Source organism: Sceloporus undulatus, chromosome 2 (genome assembly GCF_019175285.1).
Source record: "Sceloporus undulatus isolate JIND9_A2432 ecotype Alabama chromosome 2, SceUnd_v1.1, whole genome shotgun sequence".
NCBI lineage: Eukaryota > Metazoa > Chordata > Lepidosauria > Squamata > Phrynosomatidae > Sceloporus > Sceloporus undulatus.
The window spans coordinates 98,811,932-98,824,764 of record NC_056523.1 but is presented as its reverse complement, the minus strand read 5'-3'; the positions used below and the strand labels follow the sequence as shown (position 1 = coordinate 98,824,764).

Here is a 12,833-nt window from a genome sequence, read left to right as displayed (position 1 = left end):
AAATTCCAACAGGCATATTTGTGCTCACACAAAAGGTTGGAAGGATGAAAGAGTAGAGGGGCTTAGTGCTTTCAGGTCATATTATGCTCTTGCCTCTCACCAGGGGATGGTTTCCTTTTTTAAAATAAGAGTTAAAACACAGTACTTTGGTAAGTCAATTCCTTTGGTAAGTCAATTCATACTGGATAAATCAACTCAGGGTTTGGGGGTCAATTTTTTGCTCAAAATTGCTAGACTTATACATGAGTATAATACAATATCTAAATCACATGCTAAACTAGCATATTTTATATTGTCCAATGTCTGCAGATGGAAAAGACAGTCCAATCCCTTTCTTATTCTTCCCAATTCCCTCCTTTCTATGTGGACTCTTTTGGATTCCAAATAATATGGTTATGCAAATGCTAAATAATCTAGTTGTCGGGGAAATATTTATGCTTCCATAATAGTCAAACCCATTTAGATAGCTTTCACAGCATTTTTCCTATATTTCTTGCAGATGTCTTTATACCAATGCCAGAGAATCTATTAGTAAACTTAAATGAAAGCAAAGAGGTAAGAGTGATATGCAGTTTATGTCTGTATAAAAGTATATTTTAAATAGTTGCTATCAAGCTACAGCATATCATTTTTAGTTTCACGGTATGAGGTACCATATATCTTAGAAGTCTTTCCTTGACTATTTAGTGACTTGTTTTGAGAAAAAAAGTGATCAAACCTCAAACATTACTGTAAGACCCAAGAAGAAGATTAACTTTGGAAATCTCCCCATATATATGAGAAGAAATTTGTTTTGATGAATTTGTCTAAAATAATGGTGGCTAGTCTTTTTCTTCTTAGGGGCATATTCTATAATCTCCCCTTTTTTGTGGCCCTCAACCCCTCTGGCACTGGTTAAATAGGATGCACTTCCTGAATTGTTTAATAAGGAAAATATATCCATTTGTAAAGCCAGACATGAACCTCTGACCACATCCAGGAGGTTGGTTGGTATATTTGGCAGATCATGCAGCCCCCCAGAAGGTCCTAGTGGGAGAAACCTGGCCCCAGTCACAGACTAGTTGCCTAAAATAATCTTCAGAGATGTTTGGTCACTTGCCCCTGCTAAATAAAATGAGATTGGTGACTAATAAAGTTTTTTTGCAATGGTAGCACCTGACTAGAATGCTCTTTGTAGAGAGAGTTTCTTGGTGCTTGTGTTGTGATTAGGCACCAAATGAAAACCTCTTATCCCCCCAGATTTTTAAAAATACTTTCTACTTTTAAAAAAAACCTGCATTCATCTTTTTTATAATCTGTTTATTATTTGTGTTTGAAAATAATTTTATTCTGTTTTCCTTTAGCTAATTCAAGATTTATTGAGAACTTTGCCTCAGATGTTTACTCACTCTTTGGAAACTCATAGTGCTCTAGGACCTGCTCTGCAGGCTGCCTTTAAACTGATGTCTCCTACTGGTGGTCGGATTTCTGTATTCCAGACACAGCTTCCATCTATAGGAATGGGTGCACTCAAACCTCGTGAAGAGCCTAACCAAAAAGCATCTGCAAAGGTTAGCAAAGACATGCCCCACATTTAGCTTTTAAATAGCCCTTGAGATAGTATTTGTTTTGTTAAGTATAGTAGGATTTGTTTACAAAAACTAATAATGACTGCTGGGGAGCCCAGATTTTAGAAATACTGTAATCAGAAATACTGCTTCAGTTCTTTAGAATTCTGGTTCTTAGCTATTCGGAAGTCTTTGTTTTCATTGTTATATTTTGGAGTATCTTATTTTGACTCTCTTTTCAGGATATACATCTTACACCATCTACCGACTTCTATAAAAAGTTGGCCTTGGATTGCTCAGGACAACAAGTTGCAGTTGACTTGTTTCTTCTTAGTGGGCAGTACTCTGACTTGGCATCATTAGGTAGGGCATTTTCACAGTTTATGTGTGTGTGGGATTTGTCTCTTGTATAAGGCAGGGGAAATCAGCATTGTTTCTACAGCAACAAACTTTAAATGTTAAAAATTTAAACTCAGTGGAGCTTCTTACCAGAATATGGATAATTAATTAGAGTAGCCCTTCTAAAGTTTCTGAGAAAATATCCCTTCCCTGGCATATTTTCGGTCACTATTGTCATAGAATCGGTTTATCAAGTATTCATAGTATCTATGTTGGATTGTATTTGTTGCATTTATTGTTAAGCTCTTTTTTTTTTTTCGTTTTGAAGTTCATATTTTATTTAAATAAGAAACATATTTTGTGGCTTGTTGCCTCATCAGCATATGAAAATTAATTTTTCTATGAATATATTAGCTTCTTCTTTGGTATAGTGACACTTCAGCCAATCACTTTATGACATCACTTTCATCTAACCTTTGTTGTTGTTGACTGAAGCTGTCCATTGTTTGATTTAAGCAGCCCCTTACATGCTATATATGTCTTGCTTACACTTAGACAACTTCTTTAAAATTCCTGTGGCTCAGTTTTTAAAATTAATATTTACACATTAAACTGCTCTAATTCCAGAAAGTAAAATTTAGCAACTCTATTCACCCACCCATTTCTTTTCTCTTCTAGGATGTATATCTAGATATTCTGCTGGTAGTGTCTATTACTACCAGTCTTATCATCATCAGCACAATCCTCTTTTGGTGGAGAAACTAGAGAAAGAATTTAAACGATACTTGACTAGAAAGATTGGTTTTGAGGCTGTCATGCGGATCAGGTGTACCAAAGGTCAGAGACAATTCTGTTTGCTGGTATGAAAACAGTGCTTTTACAATTATCTAAATATGTAACTGGAAATATGTTTGTGAGTATTTAAGTGATAGAATTCCAATTTCTTAGTAGTTACCAGATAGGCACGTGCAAGTTTGTTACTTAATACACACTTGGATGTGGCAACTATATCCATGAAATAACATATTTCTCTATTAATTAAGAGATAAGTTACCTCTAAACAAAAGCATCTGAACAGGAATTGAATTAGATAGAGAGCAGGGGTGAGCAAAGTACAGCTCTTGGACTTAATCTGGCTCCTTGAAGCAGGATGGATTTTTTTGCCTTTTAATCCCTTCATTCCTTAGGCCACTTTTTTTCCCACAAAAAAGTAAACTCTCTCTACCAGAAACCTCCAGGAGCTGTAATTTAGTTTTTAAATGGGTCACATGCACACCCCACACTACTTAACATAAAAAACCACCATCTTTTCTATATCTGAAGTAGACTGCTAGTATCTTCTTATTCTTATTTCCTTCTTCTGGCATTTGGAAGTCTCTGCAGATGTACTCCAGTTGTCCACACCAGACTAGAGGTATTGAGCTTTTTCTAGAACTAGTCTTTCTGCCTTTTCAGTGGATGGGTGTAGGTCTTCTAACCTCTCTTGTGTAATAGAACAGATCAGCTCTTAAAAGGTGAAAAGATGTGAACACACTGGTAATACACTCAAGAGATGCAAACAATTTGTTTGTGTTAAGTTTACGCCCTGAATAGAACAAGCTCATATGGTCTTTCAAAGGTAGACAAACACTTGTTGGCTTTCAGAAACTTGTGCATTTTACCAAAGGAAAGACTTGACAAGATGTATGTTTATAAAAGAGAAACTTTTCATAGAATGTTTTTAATGTCAGTCCTTTAGATCAGATGAAATTGTAATGGTGCTGCCTCTGAGCAGATTTATGTACTGAGGTCAGGTCAGGTTAGCTGTGCCTAATTCTTTCCTTTCAGGACTTCCCCACATATCACAGCATTTTATCTTGGACATTTTGAGAAATTTTGGCTGTGTCCAAACATTCCAGGGCCATGCAGTTGTGGCCCAGCAGATGATACTTGACAGCAGGTTCCATCTGTCCTAATCAATATACTCAATGATTGATGCTGGGAGTTGCAGTCCAACAAAATCTAGAAAGCAGTTGTCTATTCCTGAAATATCCCTTTCTTTGCCTAAAAGTTTCCTGTGCACAAAAGCACTGTCCTTTAATTAGAAAAAAACTAACCTCTCCTCTCCCCTCCGAAAAATGGGTGGGGTATGATTGAAGGATTGTGGTAGGAATAGGGTGAAACTCCTATTATATACAGGGAATGCCTTATACAATCAGCCCTTCATATTGGTGGGCTAGCCACCTGTGAATTGGAGCATCTACAGATGGCCCCACCCCATTATCCTCAATGGTGGTGCATGCACGAGGCTGCTCTAATGCGTTTGCATACACATTATCCATCCATAGAGAATAATGAGACTTGAGATCCCACAATATTTCCACAGTATCCATGGAGGGTGAGTCCAGAACGGAATCCCTATGGATACGGAGGGCCAACTATCTACCTTCATATACAAATCATTATGTCAAATTATGTTACTGGATGGAGAATGACATTCACTGTAGCATTGTGTTCTGTGGCAGTGCGTGAAACATTTTGGATATTGGTGACCTGTATAAATGAATGGACCCCCATGTGCTTTCATACTTTGTTATAATTGGAGGGGGGGAAAACCCAAGCCAACACTTGTTCAAGTATCTACTATGTGTTAAGATGTACACACACGTAGTCTCAAAGAAAGGACAAATGCACAATATGTTGTGTGTTTAAAAGCCTTCCTAACATATTGGTTCTCCTTCTCATAGGCCTTTCTATTCACACTTTCCATGGCAACTTCTTCGTACGGTCAACAGATCTGTTGTCTTTACCTAATGTGAACCCTGATGCAGGATATGCTGTACAAATGTCAGTGGAAGAGAGTTTGACAGACATGCAGGTGGTTTGCTTTCAGTCAGCTCTCCTATATACGTCTAGTAAAGGTAAGTATGTTGTGACATTCATAGTGTAGGCTTCAAGAGACCATGCTTCTTGACTCAGGTTTTCTGGAAGCAAAATGAGTTGGCATCATATCTTCACAGACTCATATCTCTGAAAATTAACAATTCTGTTTATACAGTAGCTGAATTATACTATTCATTTATTGAAGTCCAGTGCCTATATGGTTAAACAAAGCAGTGAAAATATGGGCACTGAAGTACCTTTTCCCAGGTTTGGATAGAAAGCAGCCATCTTAATTTAACATAGAATAAAGAACAATTTAGAAGGAAAAAGTTGAGTTGAGAATTTTAATAGAAAGTCAGCATGGTGTAGCGGATCGTGCCTCTGGAGAGCAGGGTTCAAATTCCCACTCAGCCATGAAAATACCCTGGGGAGTTTATCAGACAAGGGAAATTGGAAGTATAATCCAATGGCAATCCAAACGCAATCATGGGGTTTAACGTTATTGTGTGATAGACTACCACACGCAATTTCGGGCAATGGGAAGTCAGTCCCAACACAATCATGGGGTTTCACATTATTGCGTGAGAGGTGATCATGAGCAATGGCAAGCTGTTTTCGGGCAATGGGAAGTCAGTTCGAAAGCAATTCGAATTCACATAAATTCACTGAACTAGCAAATTCACGTGAATGTGTTCTGGCCCCACTTTCTTTTCATTTGAAATGAAGAGAAATTTCTCTCGTGTGATAAACTCCCAAGTGACCCTGGGCAAGTCACACTGTCTTAGCCTCAGAGGAAGGCAATGGCAAACACCCTCCGAAGAAACTTGCCTAAAAAAACCCTGTGATAGGTTTACCTTAAGGTCACCATCAGTCGGAAACAACTTGAAGGCAAACATCATCGCCACAATAGTTTTAATTCATAACCTGTATACTCACATTAACTGAGGTTTAGAAACTATGGATTGCTTTTTTATATAGGTGAACGGAGGATTCGTGTCCATACGATGTGTTTACCAGTTGTCAGTCAGCTGAGTGATGTTTATCTAGGAGCTGATGTGCAAGCTATTACTGGGCTTTTAGCCAATATGGGTGAGTGCTTAACTGTTGATTTGAATTGCATATTTGTTTTGTCCCAAGAGCGATGCTATGGACTTTGGGTGTAGCAAGGCCTCTGGCTCTCAGGAACACAGCCAGAACAAAAGACTTGTCCACAAATTTCTTAAGTTTCAAAAGCTTTACTGGTTATAAACACAAACATGAAACTGATCTCCTTTTTCTCAATAGTCCTTCCTAAATACCTTGCTCTCTCTTCTTGGTGGATTCTATCTTTCTTCTTCTGAGGACTATCTTTCTTCTTTTGTGGACTTATCTTTACTCTTCTGTGGACTTATCTTTGTCAAAGGAAAATACTCTCTCCAGGTCTGACTTGACTGAAATCTTACTATACAACTGAAACTTAGCTAGAGGGAGACAGCATAAGACCCTGGGATTTCCCACAATCCTTGTCTTTCTTAAAGCTGTAGATCTCTATTTCCCCTCCCAAACTGATACACAGAAAAGCCTATTATAATCTCAACTGAATATATGTCTCAAGAGCATCAAAGATGCTCTGGAGGCATGACCATAATGTTGTTGAAAAAGCTGATATTTTATTACTAGTATACTGTGGTAATTATAAACTGTGGTGAATGTTTCTATTTAGATTGACATGGAATATAGAACATTAATTATGTTCACAAGCGAGAACAAAAAAATGTGTGTGATGTGCCAGATTTCTGCATTATTGGTTTTATTTTATTTATTATTAATTATTAGAGTACTTATACCCCTGCCCTTCATCCCTAAAGGCTATCAGAGCGGCTTACAATTATTATTTTTAATTAGATTGTTTGCGTTCATTCTGTTTTTTAGGTAGAGGTGTGTGTATGCACATGTTTGAGAGAAACACTTAAACAGCTGTAGGACTATGTTGTGTACTGCTGTATTGCTAATCAAAATCATAATATATTTCTTTTCAGCTGTTGACCGATCAGTTTCTGCTAGTTTGAGTGATGCTCGAGATGCATTGGTGAATGCTGTAATAGATTCCCTCTCTGCATACCGATCCTCTGTCCTTACCATTCAGCAGCCTGGTCTCATGGCTCCTGTCTCATTATGTCTCTTTCCACTGTATGTATTGGCCCTCTTAAAACAGGTAAAAACAAAAATTAAAGTTTCCTAGGTAGAGAAAGAGAAATAATATTAAAATTTCATGTCCAGTTTCAAAGCCTTCACTTTGCCAGATGTTACTCTAAATTGATTTGATAGAGTAGACAAAGGAGCGAAACAGGCTGCTCCAAAGGGGTGGCTTGCTGCTCCTCCTTTGAGCACCATATAGGGATCGCGGCAATGGCATGCTGCAGCCCTGATCCGGCATTTTTCTGGGCCAAAAAGAAGTGCCAAAATGCTGCTTCCCTTTGGCCCGGAAAAAGAGTGCCCTAGCTGTCACTGTGGTACTTTCCCATGTTCCAAAGAAGCGCTATGATGCCGCCCACCATGTGGTCAGGCGGGCAGCATGACGCTGGCTTGGGGGTGATGTGTGGGCATGCATCGTCCAAATGCCACACCCTCATGCCTCCCCCAAGCCAGTGCTTACTGCCAGTCTGTACAGCGCCAAAGTTGCCCCATATGTTTTTGGTCTGATCCTTCAGATAAATCTGCTGACAGAATTCTACCCTTTAATGGCTACACATCTTTAAAGCATTAATTTTCACTTTTTGTTACAAGCCGTTTTTCAGCAACTTAATGAAGGTGGTAGATATTGCACTGAAGTAAAATGTAGCACTGTACTATTTACTATTCCTCTGGATTTTGCTCAGATGCTGATTTTGATGATGATCAACATTCAATTTTTTCCTAAGAAGAGCCCAGTATGGCTTATCTGTCCACATTACAACCAATGCAGTATCTATTGCATTGGTATCCAGTACACTTCTGACCTCAATTCGGGGCCTTGGCAGTGATACTGAAAGACCTAAATTGCCTGTGACCTCAAAACCTAAGAGAGTGTGTAATTATTATTTATTATTATTAAACTTTATTTCTAAAGCGCTGTATATAAGGAGTGTTTCTCCTTATATATACTTGTCTAAGCATTGACTTTGCCAGAGGACTCCTTCCTTCTTTCCTCTCAGCAGGAGCAATATAGTATATTATGACATGGGAGAAAATCTTCCTTGCTATGGCACCTTGATTTTGGAACATTTTTTCCTTGGAGGCCAGATTGGCACAAATACACATTTCATTTCAGCGACAAGATACAGTGTGGTTCTTTGTCAAAGCCTTTGGGGGTCTCAAGATCTTGGTTTGAATCTATATGGGTTTAGATTGTTCAAGCACTTCTACATTGTTTGTACATTGCTCTGTACTGTTTTAATTTCCTTTTGTCTATACACCTCCCTGACATCTTGTAATATAGTATGAGATATAAGTAGTTTATATAGAAAGTGAAGCATAATCAATAAGATACAGTATGAGATCTACATGAATCAACAAATCCAGAAAAACTATTTTACATTGGCTGTTGGTTTCTGTTAAATTAATTGTATTCATGCTTCTTTAAATTCACGAGATAAACTAGGTGCCTAAAACTACATATCATCTTGGATATCTTCTGTTTTTCCTTTGCCTTTTACTTCCTTAGTAACTGAACCAATACTTTTTTTATTCACAGAAAGCATTCCAAACTGGGACAAACACACGTCTAGATGATCGCATCTTTACTATGTGTCAAGTGAAAAACCAACCTTTAGTGTACCTCATGCTTATGATGCATCCTAACTTGTACAGAATTGACAATCTCACAGATGAGGTATGCCTTTTCTTCTAAAATTGCACTATAAATATTACATTCTCTCCTCCCCAGCCTCTTAAGCCTTGCTTGAAGTTCTGTCAAAAGCCTTAATAACTATTAAGGGAACTGTACAGTATTTATTTTCTGAGGACCAGTGCAGTATATCCACTGCATGACCTTGGGCAAGTCACTCTTTCTTGGTCTCAGAAGAAGACAAAGACAAAGTCTCTCTGAACAAATCTTGCCAAGAAAAAACTGTGATAGGATCAGCATAAGTTGGAAACTACTTTAAGGCACACAACACTTTGTTTCATGCATAGTCATTAGACAGTGGGGGTGTGCATCTGTGTTTTTTCTCTCCATTAGCAAAACAAGAAGTGCAAAGGGATGGGGACCTTAGGCACCTGACGCTTCTTGGGCTTCTTGGGACATTTTATCTTCTTTGCCCAGCCTGATTGGTTTGCTCTGTGCACACTAAAGCTGGAGTAGTCTGTATGTGAGTAGTGACAGGCTTGCCAACATGGTTCCCTGAAGACCTCCTGTTGTCATGCTAAAGCTTAGCATGATAACAGCCCTTGAGAAGAAGGCAGAGATCCTGGAATTGCTTTGTGCCAGCCTCTGGAATCCATCTGCACGTCTAAAGGCATGCACGTCTAAGACAAGGGGCTGGATTGTGTCCAGTTCATATTATCTGGCTCTTAAGTTTTATGAACACTTGAGAAGTATCAAGTTATATTTTAAAACATGTAAAATCTGGTGAACGCCATAAAATATTGAGTTTTGGCTTGCTCTACAAATTGCAGTAAATTTAAAGCTTACAGTTAATGAATATAGTACAGATGCTGTAAATAGACACAGTGGGGACTAAGTGTGAATCATCATATACAACTTCTAAATAACAGTTCTCTTAAGAAACAGATGTGGCCTTGTTTTATGAAAATTCAACTTCAAATGGTTTTTAATATATAAAGCTAAAGTTCTGCAAGTTGACATTCTTTCAAGAAGAAACAACCAATTATAAGAACAGTTTGATACATGATAGTACATGCCTGTTATTCTTATTGCTGATCCAGTTATGATTTCCAGTCCATTTGTACTTTATATACAGTCTGGCACTTAGTTTGCCTATTAATCAGAAATGAGTGTATTCTAATATGAATCTAACGTGTATTTTTAAGGGGGCCCTCAACATCAGTGACAGAACAATACCTCAGCCACCCATTCTTCAGCTCTCTGTGGAGAAGATGAATAGGGATGGTGCTTACCTTATGGATGCTGGCTCTGTAAGTTACCTGTTGTCACTATTGATATTTATGTAAAATATATATCAAATTACTTTTGCACATATGTGTCTTTTGCCAGAGAGTAATTAAGATGAGTGTGCAATGCATGGGCTAATGTTTTCTTAATCATTCACATCTGATAGGTCATGTATTTATGGGTTGGAAAGAATTGTGGACAGAACTTCATCAGCCATGTCCTTGGAGTTCCTAACTATGCATCAATACCACACAATATGGTAAGAGTATACATAAAAGACCTGTGTCTCTTTAAAATGATAAGAAACATTGGAGTATGGCAGTTGAAATACCAGTTGGATAAACTGTGGGGCTTTGCACCACTTATTGTGATTCTGATCTTTAAATGTTCTTTATGAGTGTCTGATCTAAATGGTATCTTCCAGTAAAGGTTCACCATTAAGTAAGCCAGCAGTTCTTTCACACTATATTTATGTTCAGATATACACACAGCTTGTTACCAATGAGCTAGCACTTTATTGAAGAAAGGGGACAGTTCTGGAAGTGAGTCTCACTTGCAGCTATTCATAGTCTTCCTCCTCCTCCTCCTCCAGAAGTATGGTGACGATTCAGGAGGATGTTTTTGTAGCATAAATAGGCTTGAAAAGGAGCAGTTAAAGAGATTCAGAGGGTATGCTGCGCAGTACCTCTAAAATTTACAGAGAGTGGCATCAGTGAATTGGTAGATTAAATGCATCTGGAAAAAGGTTTTAATTCCTTTCCACTCCCCAATCCAAAATAAATGGTATCGGTTGGAGGCAGACACTAGGAGGTAAATATAAACTAGTGGTATACTTTGAATATACAGAAAACCTGTGCTTATCTGATGGATTTGGGACTGGAGCACTGTCATAAAATGAAATAGATTAAAAAGTGGAACCCAGTGGTAGGGGTTTTTTTTTTTGCTTGCAAACGCATTTTGTCCATCAAAAAAATGTAAACAACACACTTATATCACTTTTGAATGCGTATAAAAGCTATACACACACACGTAAAGTAAAGTGAACAAAAGCATACTATTAATGTCCTGCTCTTAACTTCATCCAAGATGAATAACTTTAGTATACATTGGATTTTTTTTTAATTTTGTGTAACATCTTGGCATTATTCTTAACAATTATACTAACTGTTGAGTGAGTTCACCTAGTCAGCAGCCTATATCACTCATAGTCATGCCTACCTCAATAAGTTTGATTAATTCTTGCTTTTCTTGCAAACTGAGAAACTTATGGACTCTTTTAGCTTTATCACTGTACTTGGTTGCCATTATGAATACTGTACTGTATGGATCGAGGCGGGATTACAATACAAAATAAAATGAAAATACAAAAATAATAATGTTACACTGTCCTCTTAAACCCTCCCACCATTACATAGTAATAAAATTCAATAACAATTAAAATAGTTAAATCATAAAACAATTTAAAACAAGCAAGATGGAGTGGACAGCTAAGAGCATACAGTGCTAACGTTCTTATTGGAGGTCAGTCTGGGAAGGCCTGCTGGAAGAGATCCATCTTGACAGCCTTTTTAAAGGCGTCAGGGGTGGCAATAAGACAGATCTCCTCCAGCAGGTCATTCCACACTGTCGGAGCGACAGAAGAGAAAGCCCTTTGGGAAACTGCAGCCAACCTGGTCTTCTGTGGCTGCAGAAGGTCTGTACACTATTATAAGCACAAATGCTGTGCTACAGTAATACTGTAAGAGATTCACTGCCTACAATCTCAGAAGCACCATGGACTGAAGGAAGAAGGGAGGAGACATCAGGCAGCATTTGTTTTCGACTGCTACTGAGGCTCACTTTGGATTGCTTGCATATGCATGGTGCTTGCAGAGCGACGTGAGAGGGGGGAAAGGGTTCCAAGCCTCTGTGGTTGGCATAGTACTTTTTTCCCTCTCATCTGGTTTTTTAAGCTGCATGCCCACCTGTGAACAGTCTAAAACAACCCTCTGTAGGAAGAACAGATGTGATCATGCTCTATCCAAGACTTGCAAATTACATAGATAAGTTGTTAATTCAAGGAAGGGGTCTGTTCTTTCTGTAGGCAAACTTAAGTGGATCTCCCATGTGTAAGCAAGCAGTCCCAAACAAGCCTCATAGGCAAGAAGCACTGGCAAAAGAGCTGACCCCTCATCAAATTACTGAAACTTGACTGTAATTTGCAAGCATTGAAAGAGTGAGGCATGAGAAATCAGGAGCTTTAGGTGGAATATCTGTTTTAGAGGGTATTTTTGCTTAGCATCCATGACAGCATTTTGTTTCATTCTCAACAGACACATCTTCCAGAACTTGACACAGCTGAATCTTCTAGAGTGTTTGCTTTTATCACATGGTTGAGGGAGCAAAGACCATTCTTTCCTATATTGTATATACTAAGGTAAGTCACCATTTTGGAATACTTCCACATGCAGATTGAGAACAGATTGCAGGACTGCCTCCCACGAATAAGTAGCAGTTGTCTCCATGTGAACATCTTGGTTGCAGATTTCTCCTGCTTCGTGGTACAACCTATAAAGTAGGGAGGAAAAGAAAGCATTTGCATGACAGATTGTGCAGGCATATTAGTTACAGGAAAGTGGATAGCAATGAATATTTGATAGTCTAGGAAGAGGAGAAAGAGATCTCAACCCTTAAGAACCCATTGCAATAGCAGTAACAAGTATACTTTAAATCTACACAGGTAAAGATTTTGCTTTCATTCAGTGTTAGAGGTGATATTCTGTACATTGACTATACTATGATTATAGAGATGTTGCTGATAAGTAGCAAATAAAGGAGTCTTGTGTGAAGGCTTCATGACCGGCATCCATAGTTTTTTGTGGTTTTTCAGGCTAGGTGGCCATGGTCTAGAAAGTTTCTTCTGCGTTCGCCAGCTCTGTGGCTGGCACCTTCAGAGAATGCTTGCTGGAAAAAGTTTGGTGTATATATACTGTGTGAATCTGGAAAGCAGGATG

The 12,833-nt window shown here is 38.3% G+C and overlaps 1 protein-coding gene across 2 annotated transcripts in view; it reads left to right on the top strand.

Moving 5' to 3' along the window:
• SEC24A (SEC24 homolog A, COPII coat complex component) overlaps positions 1–12,833 on the top strand; it is a 56,829-nt gene that overhangs the window by 37,058 nt on the left and 6,938 nt on the right. For both annotated transcript variants that reach the window (XM_042450006.1, XM_042450005.1), the window contains exons 12-22: positions 500–555; positions 1,344–1,550; positions 1,790–1,910; positions 2,565–2,723; positions 4,613–4,786; positions 5,727–5,837; positions 6,767–6,942; positions 8,461–8,598; positions 9,759–9,863; positions 10,007–10,099; positions 12,153–12,256. In XM_042450006.1, the coding sequence (XP_042305940.1) occupies positions 500–555; positions 1,344–1,550; positions 1,790–1,910; positions 2,565–2,723; positions 4,613–4,786; positions 5,727–5,837; positions 6,767–6,942; positions 8,461–8,598; positions 9,759–9,863; positions 10,007–10,099; positions 12,153–12,256 (1,444 nt within the window). The remainder of the gene's footprint in view (positions 1–499; positions 556–1,343; positions 1,551–1,789; positions 1,911–2,564; positions 2,724–4,612; positions 4,787–5,726; positions 5,838–6,766; positions 6,943–8,460; positions 8,599–9,758; positions 9,864–10,006; positions 10,100–12,152; positions 12,257–12,833) is intronic.